The sequence below is a fragment of the Gopherus evgoodei genome, chromosome 2 (assembly GCF_007399415.2).
Source record: "Gopherus evgoodei ecotype Sinaloan lineage chromosome 2, rGopEvg1_v1.p, whole genome shotgun sequence".
Taxonomy (NCBI): Eukaryota; Metazoa; Chordata; order Testudines; family Testudinidae; genus Gopherus; species Gopherus evgoodei.
This window is the reverse complement of record NC_044323.1, coordinates 215,595,664-215,619,908: the sequence shown is the minus strand read 5'-3', so window position 1 is coordinate 215,619,908 and position 24,245 is coordinate 215,595,664. Positions and strand designations below refer to the sequence as shown.

General features: G+C 44.2%; 1 protein-coding gene across 2 annotated transcripts; it reads right to left on the bottom strand.

Moving 5' to 3' along the window:
• Window positions 1–1,620: 1,620 nt before the first annotated feature.
• PSMA8 (proteasome subunit alpha 8) lies at window positions 1,621–23,281 on the bottom strand. Of its 2 annotated transcripts, XM_030549558.1 has the most exons (7): window positions 22,793–23,278; window positions 16,397–16,523; window positions 13,988–14,112; window positions 6,009–6,131; window positions 4,561–4,680; window positions 4,398–4,460; window positions 1,621–2,156 (listed from the first exon to the last, which is right to left on the bottom strand). In XM_030549558.1, the coding sequence occupies exons 1-7, from the start codon at window positions 22,892–22,894 to the stop codon at window positions 2,067–2,069; spliced, it is 750 nt and encodes a 249-aa protein (XP_030405418.1). In that variant the 5' UTR covers window positions 22,895–23,278; the 3' UTR covers window positions 1,621–2,066. The 2 variants fall into 2 exon arrangements, with proteins under 2 accessions (XP_030405418.1, XP_030405419.1); XM_030549559.1 differs by lacking the exon at window positions 4,561–4,680 and having other exon boundaries at window positions 22,793–23,281.
• Window positions 23,282–24,245: the final 964 nt, after the last annotated feature.

Sequence of the window (24,245 nt, the reverse complement as noted above, 5' to 3'; positions counted from 1 at the left end):
GTGCAAAGTGCGGTCAACTAAAGGGTAACATATTCTTGGTAGGGTAAGATTTTAAAGTAAAATAGTCTGGTTGCATGCAGTATTAGGTTAGAGGGTAAAGAAGTCAGGGTTGCTCGAGCTGTTTTGATCACAAGTTGTACTGACACTATAATATTAAGAATGGTAGTGTCCGGATAATCTGATTTTAGATTATATTAATGCTGCAGTATTAGAAATAGTAGTAAAAGTTTTATACTAGTGTTAAATTGTTTAGGAATAGTAGAAGTTGTTAATTAACTGATAGTATCTTTGTTTGTACTCGTGGTTATTAAGGGTAGGAATAGAATTTATAAGGTTAATAGTTAAATAATAACTCTGCATGTACTTGTGCCTGTCATCAGTAAAACTTGCCACTGTTAAGAATATGTTTTTATAGTAATAGGTAGCTAATGTATAATATTACCTGTACTTGTGTTTGTTTACAATTTATATTAATCCGTATTCAATGCTGGTCATTAGTTTTTCTTTTCCTATTCTGACTGTGTTGCATTTATAGCTGTAAGTCATTAAAAGCCTGTCTTGAGGAATAATCAGTAGTTTTAATTTCTTTATATTGACACCACTTAACCTCATTACATCTGTGTTGGGAAGTAGTGATCACCCAGAGCCCCATTTGGGCCCTGATGTGTGTCCCCTTCTTCCTATATCTCCGCAACTTCTTCATAAATATCAAAATAAAAGAACAGCCATAATACGACAGAACTTTACATTCATATAAAATGTCTATAAATACAACAAGAATGCATGGTAAAAAGTATATTCTAAAGAGCTTGCTAGAAAGTATTTAGTTACCAATAATAATCATCAGGAGCTTGATTTAGTCATGAGGTAAGACAGCGGATATATCTCAGGGCAGCTTGCTCATACCAGCAGAAAGCCTCCCTGGAGGTATATCTGCACATCTTGCTGCACCAGAGACCCAACCAGGTAATGCAGCCCCTAAAGTGGCCCAGTGAGGTGGCAAGGTCATGGGATCATGAGGACCTAACTAGTTGGGGTTAGAGTGCAGGAGAAGAATGGGAATAGGATTGTTGGAGTAAGACAGCGAAGTAATTAAAGAGAGAAACTGAGGGAGAGATAGGGTAAAGGAGGGAAGAGAGGAAGAATAATAATGGGTAAGGAGAGATAAGTTGAGCAACTGAAAGGTTGCAGTGGTAGGAGAGATTCAATTAAAAAAAAACACTCCTGAGAAGGGGTGCAATGTCTAACTGTGCGACAAATATATTCTCAGTGGGGTACTAACATAATAGGCTTTGTATGCAGTGTAGTTGTTGCCATATCAATCCCTGGATATCAGGCAGACAAAGTGGGTGTGGTAATATCTTTTATTGGACCAACTTCTGTTGGAGAACAGAAGTTGGTCCAATAAATGATAGGCTTCATCAGTTAAGATTTTGAAAGTTTAATATAATACAAATGCATTAAGAAAAATACCATTCACTATCTTGTACAATCCACTAATAGGAGAAAGGTGTTTATCATTCAAACAGTGATGCAATTCAATGTGTTGTGCCATCTATGATAGAGAAAGACTAGCAGTGCAACATGTTTTGGAAAATGCAACAATAAATTAAACGGTCAAAACATAAATCAGAACTTTACTGAATTCTTAATTTGCATTCCATATGTAACAGTAATAGTATGTAAACACAAACTTGTCAAACTTGCAAAAAGTTACATAAGAAAAAATTGAACACTTGGAAACCTTTAATATCTTGTACAGAGATATGCCAATAGTTTGGTGATAATCTGCTTACAGGAAGTTTGACAATGCCTTTTAATGCTGAATATGTAAACAATAAATAAATGGAGGAATGGTAAGGTGCAAATACCTGCCTGTTTGCACACCATAGTAAATACAAGCACATTAGGACTAGCACATTTGTAATTGTAACAGGTTTCAGAAAACTAGAGTATTTGATAATGAAAGAGAAATTTATTCAGCAGCTGTAAATATTGTGGTCAGCTAGCATTTGTTAAAACTTTGGAAACATTTTAATAAGCAGCAATCAGCATTTATCTGGGATTTAAATACTTTTCTTCTTTTTCTTTTCAGATTCTTCTTTTTCCTTCTCTATTTCTGCAACTTGTGATTCAATATCCTTTGCACTAAAAATCTGAAATAGAACATAGGACAAAGAATTGTATAAAGTGTAACTAATACAGATTCCATCTGCACTTTTTAAATCCATAGATTCAATTACATTTCACAGATCCAAAACGTACTCCTGAAGTGTTGAAAAAAAATGTTTCGAAAGCTCCCATCTAAGACACAAATTGACAGAACCAAACTTGTGTGAATTCTTTGAAGTCAAGATGTGTGTTTATACAGATCTGCATTTATAAACCTGGCAGGTTAAGAGACTGCCAGTGATGATTATTTTCCTTATAAGTAAATTCACAGGTCAGATATTGTGAGATAGTGGAATAGCTCACGGTACAGCTAACAACTTTAACTTCAACAGCAGAAGGTAATTTAGCGTCTATACTGGCACGAACCTAGGCTGCTTCAGTACAGACTGGCAATTCTGTCAAATTATGTGTGAGGGTTTCATTTTATTGGGCTGTCCACTAGCAATTTAAATGAGTTTTGTGGACACTCACTCAGACCTCCAGCAGGAACCAAATCCTAACAGGCTCTTACCAGACATTAAAGGCAAATGGTTTATTTAATAACCCCCTTAGATCTTTATAAATATGTTGTTACCCAAACCTTCAGACTGGTTACAAGTGTTAGAAATCCATATAACATAACTGAAAGAAAATAGTGAACGTAAGAATTAAAGCCATGTTTATGAACTTGGGGGTGTGGGGGGGGGGGATGTCTATGCGAAGGTGATGTTTTCCCATGATGCTCTATCACCCTGATAACAGAAGGAAGAATACTAAGGGCCACTTTTATCTATGACAGAGATGGCCAAACTTACTAATCATCCTAGCCATATGACAATCTTCAGAAGTTCAAGAGCCAGGGCGCAACTGCCGGGGCTCAGGGCTTTAGTCCTGTGTGAGGCACCTGATGGGGTGTGGGGCTTCAGGCTTGCTCCTGCTGAAGCCCCAAACCCTGACAGGTGCACTTCACAGGGCTGAAGCCCTGAGACCCCCACACTGGGGAAAAGCCCATACCCCCATCACCTATAGGTGGAGAATGGGAGGACTTGGGGGGCTCCGTGAGCCACACTTTAACTGTAAAAAAGTCGCACATGGCTCACGAGCCACAGTTTGGCTGCACCGATCTATGAAGTACATGCCCTACTCTCTCAAAGGGTTAGGCAGCGTCCTCATTTCCCCTGCATTCCTGGAAGTAAATGTCCTGGGGAGCTACTGCTGAGTTGATGCACCTTCACAACCCCTCCACCTCTCCAGGGCTTCATAGTAATAAACCTGTCCTAACAGGGTGTCTTTCTTATCACTCTATCTTTGATAAAGCACATATGTAATTTTGGCTAAACTTCTAGCCAGCTATCTTCTATCAATAATTCATCATTCGATTCACCCTCAGCACCCAGAATTCACAATAGCAATGTATGGACATAAAGATTTACTGAACTTGAGTCTACAGGATGTGGGTGTTACTGCAGGAAATGGTGATACGTTGCTAAGGGTTTAATGATGAATGCAGTTTGTAGAAGATGTTTTAATTTCAAGAGTGTACACACCACCATTTATCTTTATAAGTCAAAATCTTTTGACTATATTGCCAAGAATTTATTCTAGAGCTCGGCTTCTTTCATTTGGGACTGAGGACTAAACATCATATCTTACTAAAATTCCAGACAACTCAAACAGTTAAAATTGCTTAAAGAGATTACGTACACTTATCTATTATGGGGTTAATATATGCAGAAGAATGGAGTTGTTTATTCCAAAAGAAGGGAAATACTCTATGGAAATCTTTTTTTTAATTGTCATGCCTGGAGTCTGTCTTTTCCACTGTAATAGCAGCTACAAAAGAAGTCACAAAACGTTTGCCAGAAATATTAAATTGCAAAAATGCTTCTTTAGAACTATACAATATCAAAATTTACTGAGTCTCGCCATGTAAACTACATGAAAATGTCTCCCACCCACAATACAGAAAAGTATGTTTCGATATGCTTTCCCAGAACTGTCTCCTGCACTGAATGTTCCCAACCCAGCTTCTTATAGTACAATATAAATTATCAGCAGTTACTATATAGCTCACAGCATCATCAATCTATAGAGACACAACAGAAGTCACATAATTTTATTTTACCAGATGTTAGGGACACTTTATACATCCAGTTGAAATGCACACATGTAAACTGGTATAATTTTTGTCAAAAGATTCTGCATAGGAATTATCATTTTATTCCTATGTAATCAATAGCTCATACCTGCAGTGGTTGGTTTCTCCTTATTATTGCAAGTTCAATGTTTTTTCCACCAGATTGCACAACCTGGTATACAACAAAAACATCATTACAAGTACGTTTCAAAATGAAGAAAAACAAGCTTTTCTGAAAGCATTTATTGTATGCAGTCTTTTGGATTACATACTTCTAGCAAAGCTCTTATTGCTAATTTGATAGCTTCCTTGTCAGTTGCTATAGCTTCTTCTGTGTAATTCTTCTCCAAAAATTCACGCACAGTTTTAGCATTGCGACCAATTACATTTGCCTGTAGAAGACACACAGTTATGTATCTCACCACGATGTACATTAATTTGTTTTATCTAATCAAACCTATTTGGTCTGCACACATTTCTCAGACGATACTGATTTGGCAATCACCCACTACCATTATGTAACATGTGATTTGGGTTTTGCAATATTGGCAGCAAAGACTTTATTTCACTGTTTCCATGTGGAACAGTGCAACATTTTCAAGATGTCCAGGCCTTTATATTTTTAAGGAAAGATGACAAAAGAGCATAATAAACCTTGTTAATTTGAAGCACTTTGAAAACATCATTAGTGGTCCTAGGTCTTGTAACACCTGAGGACATGAAAATATTAGAACAGTGGTTCTCAAGCTGTTTCACACCAGAACCACCTTTTCCATAAATTGACCACACTAGGATTTCCTTGCCGTAACAAGATGGTCTCCCCATTTAAGGGCCTGGGGCCAGCAGTCCTGTGCAATTATCAGACCCAGCTGAGAAGGGGCCAGGTAATGCCTAAAAATGGAAATAGAAGGCTTGAAAAAATAGTAACAAGCTGTTTTTGAGCAATAAGAGAAATAAAATTTAAAATAAGGTAGTTTTTAATGACCTGTAACTCATAAGGTTGGACCCACTGTCTTTAAATCTCTCTCCTATGTTTTCTTTTGCTCTCATAGTAGATATGGTAATTTTCAGCCCATGCCTCCATTTTTCCATGGGAAAGTTGAAAAGGAGAGGAGGAGTTTGAAATAGGGCTTTATAATGGAATCTGATTTCAACATTCACCATGGAGAGGTTATCTCCTCGTAATCGGTGACAGCGTACACGCAATCACCATGTAATATGCTTGCTGTTGTAAATATTTTAAATTTATTATCTTTTCTGCTGTGGGTTCACTAATTCTTTAACTATAAGACTAAGGCTATATCTATACAGCAATTCAGCATCCACAACTAACCCAGTTCATCTGCCTGGGGATTGTAAAATTGCTGTGCAGATGTTTGGGTTTAGGATGGAGCCCAAGCTCTGGGACCCTGGTTGGAGGGAGGAGCCCAGAGTTCTGGCTCCAGCCTGAGCCCAAGCAGCAATTTTTAGCCCTGCAACACAAGTCAGCTGACTTGGACCAACCACGTCTGGGCCACAGGTCTTTTATTCCAGTGTAAACGTACCCTAAATTAGCTTTGGTGCTCAAACAACTGTAACTAGCCTGCTGAAAACATGGAACAGATTCTTTGGTTATGTGACTCCATAGTACAAAATGCAACATCAGACTTCATTGGGACACACTGCCTATGCAAATATTTGCACTAAGACAATACAATTTATGAATTAAGTTGGAGCTTACCTTCCAAGAATGATATGTACCAGATGGGTCTGTCTGATACAATCTGGGACTACCATCATCATCAAAGCCCACAATCAAGGCAGAAATACCAAAAGGTCTACGTCCATTGCTCTGTGTATAGCGCTATGAACAAGATGTACAGTTTTCACATTTTTACCTTCATGGAATGTTATCTGTCTAGTGCACATGAAACAGCATAAGACTGAAAAGGCTCTACACAGCAATTTGACCTATAACAGATTATTAACAACATACTATTGGGAGAATGCAATTCCTAAATATTCTGGGATTAAATTCTACTCTGTGTTATACTTATACAACCCTAGTGAAGTTACACAAGAGTAACTGACAGCAGAATGTGGCTTTTAGTGAGAGAGAAAGTATATTATAAAATATTCACAACTAGGTCTAACCTAATTGTAGGAATTTAAAAATAAACATATTGCTTAAATATTTTTACATATGAAGCTATTGAAAACAGGGTGCAGGATACTGTTATTAGCAGATTTCAACAGACATCTTGTCATAAACAGATAGCTAAGGGTTAATGTCTCTTTTACCTGGAAAGGGATAACAAAAAACACCTGACCAGAGGACCAATCAGGAAACAAGACTATTTCAAATCTGGGTGGAGGGAAGTTTTGGGTGTGAGTTTCTTTGTTCTTTGTCTTGGGTCTGACCCTCTTGGCTCTGAGAGTGATTTTTCTATCTCCAGGCTTTCTAATCTTCTAATTACAAGTTGTAAGTACAAGGATAGTAAGACAATAGGTTTATATTGTTTTTCTTTTGTATTTACATGTGTGTAGTTGCTGGAATGTTTTAAATTGTATTATTTTTGGATAAGGCTGTTTATTCATTTTTTTTCCTTTAAGCAATTGACCCTGTATATTGTCACCTTAATACAGAGATATTTTATGTCCTTTTTCTTTCTTTTTAAGACCTGTTGGAGTTTTTCTTTAGTGGGGACTCCAGGGAATTGAGTCTGCAGCTCACCAGGGAATTGGTGGGAGAAAGAAGTCAGGGGGAAAATCTCTTTGTGTTAGATTTACTAAGCCTGACTTCGCATACCCTCAGGGTGAGGGGGAAGAGAGATTAGTTCTCTCGGTACTTGTGTTTCCAGTACTGGAAACAGGGAATCTCCTAGGGTCTTCCAGGGAGGGGAGCCTGGGAGGAAGTAACAAGGGAACAAGGGGAGGGGGTTATTTCTCTTTGTTGTAAGACTCAAGACATCTGAGTCTGGGGGTCCCCCAGGGAAGGTTTTGGGGAGACCACAGTGAGCTAAGCACTGTATAATTCCTGGTTGGTGGCAGCAATTACCAGGTCCAAGCTGGTAGCATGAAAACCTCCAAGCTTAGTTAACACCCATATTTTCAACGCTAAGGTCCAGATCTGGGAAAAAATGTTATGACATGGTGCTAGCGGTGGGATAGATAGAATCCAGAAACCAGTAGGAATATTATATTTTCCTTTTCTCTGCTAGGGGCTTTTAAGCAGAGAGGGTTTGGTTTTAAAAGGAACCAGAGAGAAAATTTTTTTTCTGTTCTCTCCTTGCAGTGGCTTGCATATTAAGCAAGGAACATTTAAGGGTCTTTTGTTAAACAGAGCACTCCCAGTGAGAGTCAGGTACCCAGCACAATACACATGCAAATAAAGTGGTTTTTCTGGTTTACTTTACATTTAAAAGATTAGCTAGAGGAAAAAAAGGCACTGTTGCTAGGCAGACCCCAGGAGGCAACAGAGAACCTGCAGTTCTGACAATAAACACCAGAGGGCACCCCAACACAAGAAAACAGGAACCATGACTTCCAAGGAAAAAAGGGAGGCAGAAGAACAAATCAAAGAAGCAGACCACAGGCGACAACTGGAAAAAAGAGAAAAAGAGGTGGAGCTGAAAGAAAAGGAAGGAAACATCAAACTGGCAGCCTACAAAAGAGAACAAGCAGCCAAAGAGGCATCCCACAAAAGAAAACTAGAAGAAGAAGAGATGGCCCACAGAAGGAAACAAGAAGAAGAAGAGGCAGCCTACAGAAGACAGATAGAACTCCAGAGGGAGACCCACCGACAGGCCATGGAATTAGAAAAGGCTAAGCAACAAAACACAGCCAATCCTAACAACCCTGCGCCAATGATTGTTCCACAGCACAGGAAATTTCCCACCTACAAGACAGGTGATGACACCGAGGCCTTCTTAGAAAATTTTGAAAAAGCCTGTCTTGGGTACAGCATCTCTGAAGACCAGTACATGGTAGAATTGAGGCCACAGCTCAGTGGACCTTTAGCAGAGGTGGCGGCTGAAATGCCAAAGGACCGAATGAACGATTATAAACTGTTTCAAAACAAGGCCAGATTAAGAATGGGGATAACCCCGGATCATGCCCGTCGGCATTTCAGAACCCAAAAGTGGAAACCAAATGTGTCATTTCCCAAACATGCCTACTACGTTGGGAAAAATTATGAGGCCTGGATATCAGGAAACAATGTTAAATCCTTGGACGAACTGCACCTCCTCATACAAATGGAACAGTTCTTGGATGGTGTTCCTGAGGACATAACACAGTACATACAAGATGGAAAACCCAAAAATCTCACCGAGGTGGGGGAGATTGGAGCCAGATGGATGGAAGTGGCAGAAGGCAAGAAAGCTACTGTCAAGGGGAATGAATACCCCAGAGGGCACACTGACAATAAACCGTACAATCGAGGGCAGCTAAAGACCCCTCCTACAACCCAAGGAAAGCCACAGACACCCTATTCTTCCACCTCATCTGTCTCCAGTAACTCACCTCGACCCAGTGACCAGTCAGCTGGAAGATGCTTTAAGTGTAATGAACTGGGACATATCAAAGCCAACTGCCCAAAGAACACCAACCGGGTGCAAGTCATTACACCACCATCACCCAAAAGATCCCCAGGCCCAGATGCCTCTCAAATACCCTTGGAGCGAAGGGAAATTTTGAGAGTGGGTGGAAAGAAGGTTACCACGTGCAGAGACACGGGGGCACAAGTGTCAGCTATCCAACAATCCTTCGTCGACCCCAAATTCATCAACCCAAAGGACCAAGCGACAATTTACCCCTTCATGTCACAAGTTGTAGACTTGCCTACAGCTAAACTGCCTGTCCAGTACAAAGGCTGGTCAGGAATGTGGACTTTTGCAGTCTATGACAATTATTCCATCCCCATGCTACTGGGGGAAGACTTGGTCAACCAGGTGAAGTGGGCCAAGAGAGTGGAAATGGTTACAGGCAGCCAAACCAGGCAATCTTCCAGACCCATTCCTGTTCCTGAGCTGTCCACAGACGCCCCGTCTGTGTTACCAGAGACCCAGACAGAGGTAGTGGACCCGGATTCCATGCCAACCACTGAAACAGCCACAGCACCTCCAGTCCCAGGCCCGGAACTCGAACAGCAAACAGCACCAGCAATTGCAACCACATCTTCAAACTCAATGCCAGAGGGCGCCAGCGAGCCAGAACTGGCAGAAGCAACAGACAGCCATACCCAAAAGGCTCAGCCAGAGCCTGAAATACCCTCAGGTGCACCAGCGGAGAGTTCACCAGCAACGGAAACAACCCCATCACCTACATCGCTTCCAGAGGGACCAAGCCCAAGTCCACAGTTTGAGGAAGAACTGGTGTCCCCAGCCTCAAGGGAACAGTTCCAGACTGGGCAGGAAGCAGATGACAGCCTTCAGAAAGCTTGGGTGGCGGCATGGAGTACCCCACCGCCTCTCAGCTCTTCTCACCGATCCCGGTTTGTTATAGACCAAGGACTTTTATACAAGGAGATTCTTTCTGGTGGACACCAGGAAGAATGGCAGCCGCAAAAACAGTTGGTGGTTCCAACTAAATACCAGGGGAAGCTCTTAAGCTTAGCCCATGATCATCCCAGTGGCCATGCTGGGGTGAACAGAACCAAAGACAGATTGGGGAAGTCCTTCCACTGGGAGGGGATGGACAAGGACGTTGCCAAGTATGTCCGGTCTTGTGAGGTATGCCAAAGAGTGGGAAAGCCCCAAGACCAGGTCAAGGCCCCTCTCCAGCCACTCCCCATAACTGAGGTCCCATTTCAGCGAGTAGCTGTGGATATTCTGGGTCCTTTCCCAAAAAAGACACCCAGAGGAAAGCAGTACATACTGACTTTCGTGGACTTTGCTACCCAATGGCCGGAAGCAGTAGCTCTAGGCAACACCAGGGCTAACGCTGTGTGTCAGGCCCTAACAGACATTTTTGCCAGGGTAGGTTGGCCCTCCGACATCCTTACAGATTCAGGATCTAATTTCCTGAGAGGGACCATGCAAAAACTGTGGGAAACTCATGGGGTGAACCACTTGGTTGCCACCCTGTACCATCATCAAACTAATGGCCTAGTGGAAAGGTTTGATGGAACTTTGGGGGCCATGATACGTAAATTTGTCAACGAACACTCCAATAATTGGGACCTAGTGTTGCAGGAGTTGCTGTTTGCCTACAGGGCTGTACCACATCCCAGTTTAGGGTTTTCACCATTTGAACTTGTGTATGGCCACGAGGTTAAGGGGCCATTACAGTTGGTGAAGCAGCAATGGGAGGGGTTTACGCCTTCTCCAGGAACTAACATTCTGGACTTTATAAGCAACCTACACAAAGCACCCTCCGACACTCTTTAGCCCTTGCTAAAGAGAACCTAAAGGATGCTCAAGAAGAGCAAAAGGCCTGGTATGACAAACATACCAGAGAACGTTCCTTCAAGGTAGGAGACCAGGTTATGGTCTTGAAGGTGCAACAGGCCCATAAGATGGAAGCATCACGGGAACGGCCATTCATGGTCCAAGAGCGCCTGGGAACTGTGAACTACCTCATAGCATTTCCCAATTCCTCACTAAAGCCCAGAGTGTACCATGTTAATACTCTCAAGCCTTTCTATTCCAGAAACTTACAGGTTTATCAGTTTACAGTCCAGGGAGATGACGCTGAGTGGCCTGAAGGTGTCTACTACGACGGGAAAAAAGACGGTGGCGTGGAAGAGGTGAATCTCTCAACCACCCTGGAACGTCTGCAGCGGCGACAAATCAAGGAGCTGTGCACTAGCTTCGCCCCATTGTTCTCAGCCACCCCAGGACGGACTGAACGGGCATATCACTCCGTTGACACACGTAATGCTCACCCCATTAGAACACCACCGTACCGGGTGTCTCCTCACGCCCAAGCTGCTATAGAACGGGAGATCCAGAACATGCTACAGATGGGTATAATCCGCTCATCTACCAGTGCATGGGCATCTCCAGTGATTCTAGTACCCAGACCAGATGGGGAAATATGCTTTTGCGTGGACTACCGTAAGCTAAATGCGGTAACTCGTCCGGACAACTATCCAATGCCACGCACCGAAGAGCTATTGGAGAAGTTGGGACGTGCCCAGTTCATCTCTACAATAGACTTAACCAAGGGGTACTGGCAAGTACCTCTAGACGAACCTGCCATGGAAAGGTCAGCATTCGTCACCCATGCGGGGGTGTATGAATTTAATGTCCTTCCTTTCGGGCTGCGAAATTCACACGCCACCTTCCAGAGGCTGGTAGATAGTCTACTAGCAGGACTGGGCGAATATGCAGTTGCCTACCTCGATGATGTGGCCATTTTTTCTGACTCCTGGCCCGAACACCTGGAAAAGGTCTTTGAGCGCATCAGGCAGGCCGGACTAATTGTTAAGAACAAAAAGTGTCAAATAGGCCAAAACAGAGTGACTTACCTGGGACACCAGGTGGGTTGAGGAACCATAAACCCCCTACAGGCCAAGGTGGATGCTATCCAAACATGGCCTGTCCCAAAGTCAAAGAAACAGATCCAATCCTTCTTAGTCTTGGCCGGGTACTACAGGCGATTTGTACCACACTACAGCCAAATCGCTGTCCCACTGACCGACCTGACCAAAAAGACCCAGCCAAATGCAGTTAAGTGGACTGATGACTGTCAAAAGGCCTTTACCCAACTTAAGGCGACGCTCATGTCTGACCCTGTGCTCAGGGCCCCGGACTTTGACAAGCCATTCCTAGTAACCACGGATGCATCTGAGCGTGGTATAGGAGCGGTTCTCATGCAGGAAGCAACAGATCACAACTTTCATCCTGTCGTGTTTCTCAGCAAGAAACTGTCTGAGGGGGAAAGTCGCTGGTCAGTCAGTGAAAAGGAATGCTACGCCATTGTGTACGCCCTGGAAAAGCTACGCCCATATGTTTGGGGAAGGCGGTTCCAGCTACAAACTGACCATGCTGCACTTAAGTGGCTTCATACTGCCAAGGGGAACAACAAGAAACTTCTTCATTGGAGTTTAGCTCTCCAAGATTTTGATTTTGAAATTCAGCACATTTCAGGAGCTTCTAACAAAGTAGCTGATGCACTCTCCCGTGAAAATTTCCCAGAATCCAGTAGTTAAAAAGTGTTCTTAAAATGTAAAAGTCTATTAGTTATATACTTAGTGGTATATGTAAAGGTGCATGTGTTGTATTAATCTGTTTATTTTACAGTTCTAGGAGGAAATCGCCGCCAGTGAGGTTCCCCACTGTCTGCAATTTGGGGGGCGTGTCATAACCAGATAGCTAAGGGTTAATGTCTCTTTCACCTGGAAAGGGATAACAAAAAACACCTGACCAGAGGACCAATCAGGAAACAAGACTTTTTCAAATCTGAGTGGAAGGAAGTTTTGGGTGTGAGTTTCTTTGTCTTGGGTCTGACCCTCTCGGCTCTGAGAGTGATTTTTCTATCTCCAGGCTTTTAATCTTCTAATTACAAGTTGTAAGTACAAGGATAGTAAGATAGGTTTATATTGTTTTTCTTTTGTTTTTACATGTGTGTAGTTGCTGGAATGTTTTAAATTGTATTCTTTTTGGATAAGGCTGTTTGTTAATTTATTTTCCTTTAAGCAATTGACCCTGTATATTGTCACCTTAATACAGATATATTTTATGTCCTTTTTCTTTCTTTTTCTATAAAGCTTTCTTTTTAAGACCTGTTGGAGTTTTTCTTTAGTGGGGACTCCAGGGAATTGAGTCTGCAGCTCACCAGGGAATTGGTGGGAGGAAGAAGTCAGGGGGAAAATCTCTTTGTGTTAGATTTACTAAGCCTGACTTCGCATACCCTCAGGGTGAGGGGGAAGAGAGATTAGTTCTCTCGGTACTTGTGTTTCCAGGACTGGAAACAGGGAATCTCCTAGGGTCGTCCAGGGAGGGGAGCCTGGGAGGAAGTAACAAGGGAACAAGGGGAGGGGGTTATTTCCCTTTGTTGTAAGACTCAAGGCATCTGAGTCTGGGGGACCCCAGGGAAGGTTTTGAGGAGACCACAGTGAGCTAGGCACTGTATAATTCCTGGCTGGTGGCAGCAATTACCAGGTCCAAGCTGGTAACTAAGCTTGGAGGTTTTCATGCTAACACCCATATTTTGGACGCTAAGGTCCAGATCTGGGAAAAAATGTTATGACACATCTCCCCATAGATTTATGATTGATTAGACTATTCCTAACGGTTCCACTAATATGAAGAAAGAAAGGGCATTTTGAGATTAAGGATCTGCATCTATGTGTTACCTTAAATTCAGCCCTTCATACTATCTAGTACTGATCTGAAAAAAGCTTTTTAAAATTTGTTTAATCTATTTTTTGTTATACAATAATATATTTTCATTTCCAAATAAGATAGGAAATGCATGAAAGGGACTACAGCACATGAGAGTAGAACAGGAGCGATATTTGCAGGTGGCCCATCAAACAGAAAAGCTAATAATGGAAACTATTTCCTTCTGAAAAATACTAGTATTTCTTTTAAACACTATATAAATTCTTAAAAGTCCAGTGACAGAAAATGTAACCAGGCTCCCATTTTTACTGGCAATCTGACACCTGGCTTCTGTTTTTACTGCTGTGAAATAGAAGCAGCGTGGTTGCTTTTAAATAGTGTTATCTAAAGGCCCTTATAGAAAACTAACACCACTAAGTAAGATACTTACTTGCTTTAAAGATGCTATATAGCGTGTTATATATTCTACTGTGACTGGATCCTCAACAGTAAGTTTATGGCTTTGACACTCCACACGGGCTCTGTTTATTATTATTCTAGCATCAGCAGTCAGACCTACATAATCATAATTATCACATATGTTACAACAAAGTGAATATTCATTCTTCATCAAACAATACATGTATCATTTATGAAGAAATGTACTATTAAAATAAAGTATTTTCTTTAGTATCAAAAACAATTTGCTCAAAACCTAACAGAGACAGTAATACAGGATACAAATAGAACAAGTTGTTCTAAGAAAATAGTGTTTATAATAAACATTTTTGTAAGAAATGCACATTTCAGAACATGTAAATTTTTCAGATTAAGGAATACAGATTTACTGAGCACTTGCATTAGCAGCAAAAACAAATCACTGCACCTTAAAGGATATCAACAACTTGAGGTTTAGTACATTTAAAAAGTGAGTTAAAAAGTAGTTTCTGGTACTACACCTGTCGTTAGCCTCTTTCCAAGTTTTGTGTTTTTACAAACATTACTTTTTTCCCCTCCCTCTTGCCTTGTGAAAGTTATTTTCCTCTGTCTGAGTCTGATTACAGAAGGGAAACTGACCATTCACAAAGTATGGTCAATTGCACAAAAGCAAACGAACTGAGAAGGAAAGAAAAAAAATAAAGATGAAAAAACACTGTTCTCTACTTTGTTTAGTTATAATAATCTTCCATGTTGCCTGTAACAGTAGTAGGCAAGACATTTTGAGACAGAATCACAGAATATCAAGGTTGAAAGGGACCTCAGGAGGTCATCTAGTCCACCCCCCTGCTCAAAGCAGGACCACCCTCCAGACAGATTTTTACCAGCATTTCCTAAATGGCCCCCTCAAGGGTTGAACTCACAACCCTGGGTTTAGCAGGCCAATGTTCAAACCACTGAGCTATCCCTCCCCCAAGCTTGATTTAAGTTGACTGTGTATCTTTAAATTGTCAAGTGACAACCAAAAACTTGTTACACCTTTTTCTAGAATAAAATACAACCTTATGTCCTCTTCAAACTATCTTTTCACTCTAATCTCTCAGACCTCAATCCTGCAAACAGTCAATGAGGGTACTTGTGTGCTTAATATTAAACACATGCACAAGTGTTACAGGATCTAATTATATTATACTTCTTTTCTCATACAAAAAATGGTGCAGCAAGATGGGCACTAAAGAGCTGTTGAGGCAAATGGACATCTTAGGAAGTTCTTGCTGAATCTTCCATAAAAACCCTAGCAGTTGTATTAATTTATCACTTTTTACAACAGTGAGAGCTAGGGTGGGTAAATGACTAATTATGCTCTCTCTCTATGTGTGTATGTACACGCATGCCCGTGCATGTGTTTTGAACATTTAAGGACTCCTAGCTGATCCTTTCCCTTTCCTTCTATTCTGCAGGTAGGAGTCACATGCCCGTTCAGACAGATTCATGCATAATTAGCAGAGGCACTCAGGCCTAGCAGAAGCAGGCTGTAGAAACTACAGTAGCCCTAAAATAAACAAGGGAAGGGAGATCTGAAAGGAGCACCACCACAGCCCCAAAAGAGGAGTTCTAGGGGTCCCTTTATGGTCCCCTCTCTTCTCTTCTCTCTCCCTGAAAGCAGTAATAAGGAGAGAATGGGAAACTGCAACCACGTAAACAAACTGCTGAGTTCTTCTTCCCCCAACCTTTTCTTAAGGGGGATGTTTATCTAAATGCCCCCCACAAGCTACTCCTTGGTGTGGGGGGGCAGCAGGTGTTCACAAGTGCTCCTTCCCCCCACACCAGTTGCCTGGGAGGGTATTTCTCTCCCTACCCTCAGAAACTGATTCCAGGGGCAGACACAGTGAAGAAGAATGGGATAGGTGTGCTTTTCTAGTACCATAATGTCTTTCCCATATTTGTGGGTTTTTCCCCAATATTACCCTAATTTCTTTTTCTGGGGATGGAGTCACAGGTACAGTGTCCTCTTCTCTCTTGGTCTGTTTAAGGCTATTGCAGCCAGTCTACAGACAGCTTGCTGCTCCAACTGGCCCTATCACTGCTAATGGTTTACATTATCTACCTGAGCAAGAGGGGAAAAAAGGAAAGGGTCAATCAAAAGTCCCTAAACGTTCAGAATTTTCTAAAAGACCAAATTATTTCCCACCAGCCACAGGGAAAAAAAACCAACAAAAAAAACCCCTCCATTAGGCAGTGATTTCTGGTCACTACATTCAAACCCATGATGTAAAAGCAAAAGCCTTACCAGTCTCCTAAACTATCCTGACCATCTCAGTAATATTTTTTCTTAAATCCAGGAACAGGTCTTTAAAGGCCTCTTGCACAACATATATCTGCAATAAGATGCTCCACAGAGCAATAACTCTATAACCAATACCTGCAAAAGCCATGCAGACGTGATCATCAAGTGCACAAATCTTTCTCACGGTTCTTTCTTCCTGAAGTTTGGCAACAGACTTTCTCTCTACCCCCAATACAACTATGTCCAGACCTCGAATTCCAACCTGTTAAGTCATCATAAAAAAATAATTAAACTTTAGAAACAGATGTTTTCATCATTAACAATATAATGAAGATATTATAGTACTTAGGGTAAGAATGACCCTTTACATTTAAGCCCCCAAACGGTGATAATGAAATTATGTATATGCCAAATTCTTTGCAGAATAAAAGCCTTAGACTGTTACAGTATCCACGGTGATGGTACTCAATAAGTAATAAACAACAATATTTGACACTCTGTTAGAAATGAAAGTGGTAGGGTGGGTATGCTGCCATACTGACAAGCTGTGGATTTCTTATTTATTACGTGTATTGCAGTAGCACCTAGGAGTCCCAGTCACAGACTAGCATCTCACTGTAGTAGGTGCTGTACAATCCCAGAACAAAAAGACAATCACTGCCCAAAGAATTTACAATCTAAGTATAAAACAAGTTACAAGAGGAGAATACAGTCAGACAGATAGAGGAGCAGGATGAACCAATGAGGTAATACTGGGCAGCATTATAGCCTGTGGTATCAGCATGCCAGCTGCCTAACTGATGTCAAGATTTTTTTGTAAGTATCATGGCAAAGGAGAATTTTAAGGAGGGGTTTTTAAAAAGAATAAAGATGTACTTTGTGGATGTTTACAGAAGCTCCAACCATGCGTAAGGGGCAGAATGGGAGAGATGGGCAACAAAGGCTGATATTATTATAATAGCGGAGACATTTTTCAATATATCAATAGTGTATGAGAACTTCGTTTCTAACTTTCTTTTATTTATTACTTGGTATTTTCTCCCCATTCTAATCAGAACTTATTCCCTGGATGACTGAATCACTGTCAGACTTCAAAGTGCTCTAAATACTCCTGAGGGCATTCTGCACCAAAAAATTAAAAATTCTGCGTGTAATATTTTAAAATTCTGAAAGTTTTATTTGTCGATAAATAAATGCAGAGGCTCCAGTACAGCAGTGGAGAACACAGGCCACTGACTGCATGAAGGTGAGAGATCACCCTACAGCCTCCACACTCCCCATCCCTGGGACAGAGACTCAGGCCATGTCTACATCTAAAATTTTGCAGCGCTGGTTGTTACAGCTGTATTAGTACAGCTGTATAGGGCCAGCGCTGCAGAGTGGCCACACTTACAGCAACCAGCGCTGCAAGTGGTGTTAGATGTGGCCACACTGCAGCGCTGTTGGGCGGCTTCAAGGGGGGTTCGGGGAACGCGAGAGCAAACCGGGAAAGGAGACCAGCTTCGCCGCGGTTTGCTCTCGCGTTCCCCGAACCACCCTGCAAACCGTAGGGAAGGAGACCTGCTTGTTCGGGGAACGCGAGAGCAAACCGGGGAAGGAGACCAGCTTCGCCGCGGTTTGCTCTCGCGTTCCCCGAACCACCCTGCAAACCGTAGGGAAGGAGACCTGCTTGTTCGGGGAACGCGAGAGCAAACCGGGGAAGGAGACCAGCTTCGCCGCGGTTTGCTCTCGCGTTCCCCGAACCACCCTGCAAACCGTAGGGAAGGAGACCTGCTTGTTCGGGGAACGCGATAGCAAACCGGGGAAGGAGACCAGCTTCGCCACGGTTTGCTCTCGCGTTCCCGGAACCACCCAGCAAACCTCAGGGAAGGAGACCTGCTTGCTCGGGGTTCGGGGAACGCGAGAGCAAGCTGGGGAAGGAGACCAGTTTGATTACCAGAGGCTTCCTCGGTGATGCTGGGATACCTGCTTATTCCACGGAGGTCAAGAAAAGCGCTGGTAAGTGTCTATACTTGATTACCAGCGCTGGATCACCAGCGCTGGATCCTCTACACCCGAGACAAAACGGGAGTACGGCCAGCGCTGCAAACAGGGAGTTGCAGCGCTGGTGGTGCCCTGCAGATGTGTACACCTCCTAAGTTGCAGCGCTGTAACTCCCTCACCAGCGCTGCAACTTTCTGATGTAGACAAGCCCTCAGTGGTGAGGCTGCACCCGAACCTGACAGAGCACAAGGCCTGGGCCTGCCCCAGAAATACCTCAGGGTCCTGTCCCTTTGCACCAGTGCAGGGCAGGCAGGCTCAACCAGGCAGGATCCAGGTGTGGCGTGAGAGGATTCTCTGTGGACAATCTGGAAGCAGGCAGCTCAGTGTGGGGGTCTAGGTGTGGGGGGATTTGGATGCACAGAGGTTCCTTGGGGTGGTTCCAGGTGCAGGGGCAATGGGACTCTGCAGGGGCTTCCTGGTGAAAGTGATTGGGGCTCAGCAGAGGAGTCTGGGTGTGGGGGTCTCAGCAGGGGAGTCCTGGTGCTGCGGGAGTGGGACATGGTGGGGTGGGGCCTGGGTGCAGCTAGTTGGGGGTCGGTAGGATGGGGGTCTGAGTGCAGCTAGTTGAGGGTTGGTGGGATAAAGGTCTGGACTTGGGGGCTCAGGGAGGTGAGACTCCTCAGAGTGAGGGGTTGAGAGCAGGGAGTTCAGTGGGGCAGTGGTCTGGGTGCAGAGATGCAGGTCCAGAGGCAGGGGGTCTGGGTGCAGGGGGCTCCAGATGCAGGGGTTGACGTTCAATGGGATGGGGCTCAGGTGTGGAGGGCTAGGGAGGTTCTGGGTGTACAGGGTGAGGCTTAGTGGGGGTGTCTAGGTATGGAAGATCCGGAGCGGAGCCAGGAGCTGGAGTGTGGAGCAGCTCCAGAGCAGCAGGTTTTTGCCTGGAGTTGAAGCAGAGCTGGAGCACAGCTCCAAAGTCCTGGGTCCGGATGAATGGGGCATGGGCGGATGGGGGAGCAGTTCCCTGTACAGTGATCCCTCCACCCACAGCTGAGGAGCAATGGAGGCAGGAAGCAGGGGAGGATGCTGAACTTCCTGCAGCTGGGCCAGGCTTCTGTGGGTGGGTCTGACACAGCTCCAGCCACTTCTTGCAGGGGAAGAGGAAATCCCGTTCTCTACTGCTTCCAGCCAGGACTAGCGGATGATCCCGGCTCAGGGTAGAAGCCATTAGCTGGGGTGTCTGCAGCCCTGTGGTGATTTACTGCTCCGCTGGCTGCTCTGGGTGCCTGAAATGATGTACCCGAGCAGCTAGGGAGTGGTGTGTGACCGTTCTTGCGGCTTCCCTTTGCTTCCCTGTCAGAAAAGGATTTTCTGCGGGAAAGCAAAGCTATCTGCGGGGAAATGAATTCTGCACATGCGCAGTGGTGCAGAATTCCCCCAGGAGTATCTAAAGGTGGAAATGAATTGAAGATAGAGTAAGGTGTGCAGAGGAACAGAGTTTAGGAACAGCTAGGTCCCAGGATAGAATCAAAGAGCTCACAGACATCCACTCCTCCAAAATAGAGCTTCCAAAAAGCCATACCACTACCTCGGCAGGGGAGGACAAACAAACAGAAGGAATACTCTCTCCTTTCTTTTTTTGGAGGAGGTGGGGTGGCAAAAGGCAAGCAGAAATCATGGAGATGCCTCAATCCCAGAAGGAAGCTCCCGTCTCCCATTGCACCCAAGAAAAGCACCTCAGAGTGCAAAGTACCCCAAACCTCATGTCCCTTACATTACACAACTTACTAACTAGTGACAAGCATTCCAATATCATCCTCCAATCACCTTCCCAAAACTAAACCCTTACTGCATTCTAACCAATGACAAGCTTCCCCGGACATTTTGTGTCACCTTTAGACACAAATATAGCTCAACTTCACATGAGGTAAAAGGTCACAAGATCAAATGTAGGAAACATTACACAAATATGAAGATATAAGCTGGAGTTTTAGAATGTTTAGGAAAGATATACCCAGTGGTCTCATACCTTCACTGCATCTTAAAAATACCCACTGTAAAAATGCCTATCCTTTAAAAAGTGACAGTATGATCATCAATTCTATTTGTTGCAGCTTCCCAAGACATTTTAATTAGTCCGGGAGTTTTCTATAGATGATTTCTTATGACACTTCCATCTTCTCCACATTACACCTTTTATTCTTGATTTTAAGGTCCCAGTCCTGCAAATTGTTCTATGTAAGCAGACCCCTGCATCCATATCAGTGAGGTCTACTTGTGCACAACTTCTTGCAGGATTAAGGACTCTGTGTGTGTGTGTGCGCGCGCACACACACACAATTTTCTAAATGTTAGGAGATAAAAAAGGATTCTATTTTGATATAGATGTTTGGGTCACAAAAAGGTTTTCCCCTACAAATCTAAAAAATTATTGAAGTGCAGTTATGGTAAAAAAAATGATTACATTAAAGGTCATCTTCTTCAGTTATATCTATTTACATTATTTATGAAAATTACTACTTTTTTTTTATTTTACTCCTGCTAGTATAGCTGAGTCACTATAGGTGTGCAAGTAACTTCGGAATGATCCTGCCTTGCCATCCACATCAACAAAATTACTTATCAAGCTCTAATTGTAGAATTTTTATACTGGTAATAATATGATACCCAGAAAATACCCAACTTAACTTTCAGACTAAACTTCCAGAGCTGGCAATAAGAAAAATAATTGTTTTACTTGTAAGCTGAGCTAATACTAGATGGAAGTGCATGAGAGACAGACAATTACAGAATGTCACAATGTTAGTTTTACAGAATAACTGTTCAGAGTAGAACCATACTTTAAATTTTCTTATAGAACGGATCTAAACATGAGGTTAGCAGAAAAAAATTGCAGTTTCTTTAAACAAAGTACACACTAAAATCAACCCACTTATTTTTTTCCACATTTTTTAACTTACTTTTTTTGTACAGTGGTTAAAATTTGTAATATGTGGTTCTACAACGTAGCCTTATTACACCTTAATACACACAGGCAACCTGAAAATTATAAGTTCTAACATGCAATTTTCTATCTTGACGCAAGTGGCAACAGGTCAGATTGTAGGTAGTGAAGGTCCATTTGGGAGTATGCCATAGGATGGCTGTCTCTTTTAGAGCTGACTTCTCTGTGACCTTTCTGCATGACCACATCTAGCCCTGTAAGGCCTGGTCTGGGGGGTGAGGCGGGAGGGGAATCGATCTAAGATAAGCAACTTCAGCTATGAGAATAGCGTAACTGAAGTCGACATATCTTAGATCGACTTACTTTGCATCCTCGCAATTGGGGATCGATGGCCGCCGCTCCCCCGTCGACTCCGCTTCCACTTCTCGCCCTAGTGGAGTTCCGGAGTCGATGGGGAGCACATTCGGGGATCGATGTATCACGTCTAGAGGAGACACAATACATCAATCCTCAATAGATCAATCACTACCCGCCAATCCGGCAGGTAGTGTAGACATACTCTTAAGTGTGTAAGCAGGTTCTTCTAGGCAATCATGAACTAGGCAAGGAGTCACCTATTCTGTGAGTGAGATACCTGAACCAACATTTTCTTGTCATTACCTAAGCCTGCATCTCCTGTATGTCTATATGCTCAATACCACAACACAGATCAAGCTAGAGGATAGTGTGCTACAACCAATCAACCCTGCAGACCACACCTTTGCATATTACAGACAACCCAGCTGTCTGCTCTGTTTTATGCATATTTGGAATGCCACTTGGGCTCCTGACAAATTGCTCACATGGGTCCCACAGCTAGGCAGTTTGGGCATCTCCTAGTTTACTACACCTGTAGAGGCACTTTCCTTCATTTTTAGTGGGAGTCGGTGCTGTGAAGTTACTGGCTTTTATTAAAAAGCTCTCTCTTTCTGTAGCAAACCAACCAGGGCTAGTATCATGAGCTCTGGGGGAAATCTGATGGAGAGGGACCTTCCTTGTTTGTTTTTTAAATGGCACAAGACTCCTGACGGTAAATGTCACTTTGAAACACACCAAAACAATATGCCCCATTCCAAACAGAGATGGTGAGACTTAATACCCAAAACCAGGAGGGAGCCTCCAGCTCCTTTCTCCTCAGGGTTTGGGGCAGTCTCTTGGTACGTACTGGGGCAGTCGGTCACACCAATGTGTGTGTCGTGTGTTCCAACGGGCGTACACAACCATAACTCTCCTCTCTGACAAGGGAGACTCTCTCCAGCCCAGTCCCACCCCGGGGGGGGGGGAACGTCTCTCCCTCTGCTGACCCCTGGAAGAGTCTCCTCTATCCCAGCCCCTATGAGGGAGTGTCTCCGTATCCCAGCCCCGCATGGAGGGGTCTCTCTTTCCTCCAGCCCCTCCCCATGCGGGTCTCTCCCTAGCACACCCCGAGGAGATGGGGAGCCTCTTTTCCTTCCGCTCCCTCCCTCTGGGGGCCGGTCAGTGCCAGGGGCTCTCTCTTCCCTGCTGGACGGCTCAGGGGAGGCAGGGCGGGCGCTGCCGGGGGGACCGACTGCACAGGGCGCACTCACAGCCGTGGAGCCCTTCTTCACGGCCTCCTGGGCGTACTCCACTTGGAAGAGGTGCCCGTCCGGGGAGAACACGGTGATGGCGCGGTCATAGCGAGCAGCCATGCTCCTCCTGCGGCGCGCTGGGGACGCCCCGGCCGCCGCTCCGGCTCCGCGCACCTGCTGCTGCTGCTGTCGAGAGACCACTCCCAGCCTGCCGGGCTGGCTGCAGTTTCGGGGCTGGCCAGCAGGCGGCTGCCTAGGGAGCGCGCCAGCCGCCGGGAAAGGTCTGCTCAGAGCTTTCCTCTCCCAGAGGCCTGGATCGCCCTGAGCCCCCAGGCATTCGGCGCTGCACAAACCAGCCCAGCAAACGCTGTGGGGGAGACTGGAAACGAGTGTCGCCTCGTTACAAGTGGGACAAAAGCTGCTGGGGAGCTAGAGGCTGCAGGGTTGTGGGAGTGCAGCTGGCCCCAGGAGATCAGAGAGACGGGGAGCAGCTTTGATTGGTCACCCCAGGAGGAGCCCTGGGCAGCCTGAAGCCTTGGCTTGCTCTCCAGCTAGAAGGCCAATGCTGAAAGCTGTCACCTGACCAACTTTGGCTCCTTGTTAGAGTGATATTCAGCAGCTGTTCTGTTCCTTTTGAACTCTAGAGTCCTCCTCCTGGTTAAAAAAGTCTATTCATCTGTAGTCCTATGGAGTTAAGAAATGTCTTCCCAGCTCCTCACCAATGCTTCTGTCAGGAGCTTTCCCATATGCACAAGTACCATATACAAGCAAACATCTCCTCCCCCCATCCCCAAAACATCCTGGCACTACCCCAGTCTACCAGCTGGAACTGCAGAGTCAGAGTCCCATGCCCACATTGTTTTTCCAGCTGTAGGATTGAGGCAATATTTGCATTTTGTATTAACGCTTTGATAGTGTTACTTGAAAATCTGCAAACAAGGATACCAGACTGGGATATAGGAGACCTTGGTTCAATTCCTAGGTCTCCCACTGGCCTGCTTGGTGGCCTTGGGCAGGTCACGTTACTTCTCGGTGCCTCAGGCCATGTCTACACTTACAGTTTTGCAGCGCTGGTAGTTACAGCTGTGTTCGTACAGCTGTGTAGGGCCAGCGCTGCAGTGTGGCCACACTGACAGCTACCAGCGCTGCAGTGTGGGCACATTTGCAGCACTTGCAGCGCTGTTGGGAGTGGTGCATTGTGGGCAGCTATCCCACAGAGCACCTCGTCCCATTTTGGCACTGTGGCTTGTGGAAAGGGGAAGGAAGTGTGCGGGTCTTTCTGCTTCCTGTTCCAACGCCCCGTGGTGCTTTGCTACACATTCCGAGCAGTTTGGCAGCATTGTGAGTCTGCAGCACGATTTCTGAGATTTCTGTTACAAATGGAGCCTGAGCTGCTGAGGACCTTGCTGATGAATGTTGCCAGCACATCACGCATGGCAGTGGAGCTATTCCTTCAGCTGCAAAGTGACAG

What these genes read in the sequence shown, in the direction of transcription:
- PSMA8 (XM_030549558.1), bottom strand. Translation starts at nt 22,894, where the DNA reads ATGGCTGCTCGCTATGACCGCGCCATCACCGTGTTCTCCCCGGACGGG. An exon ending in TGAAGAAGGGCTCCACGGCT is followed by an intron (nt 16,524 to 22,792) that starts GTGAGTGCGCCC and finishes ATGACTTAACAG; the next exon opens with GTTGGAATTCGAGGTCTGGA. An exon ending in GTACATATCATTCTTGGAAG is followed by an intron (nt 4,681 to 6,008) that starts GTAAGCTCCAAC and finishes TGTCTTCTACAG; the next exon opens with GCAAATGTAATTGGTCGCAA.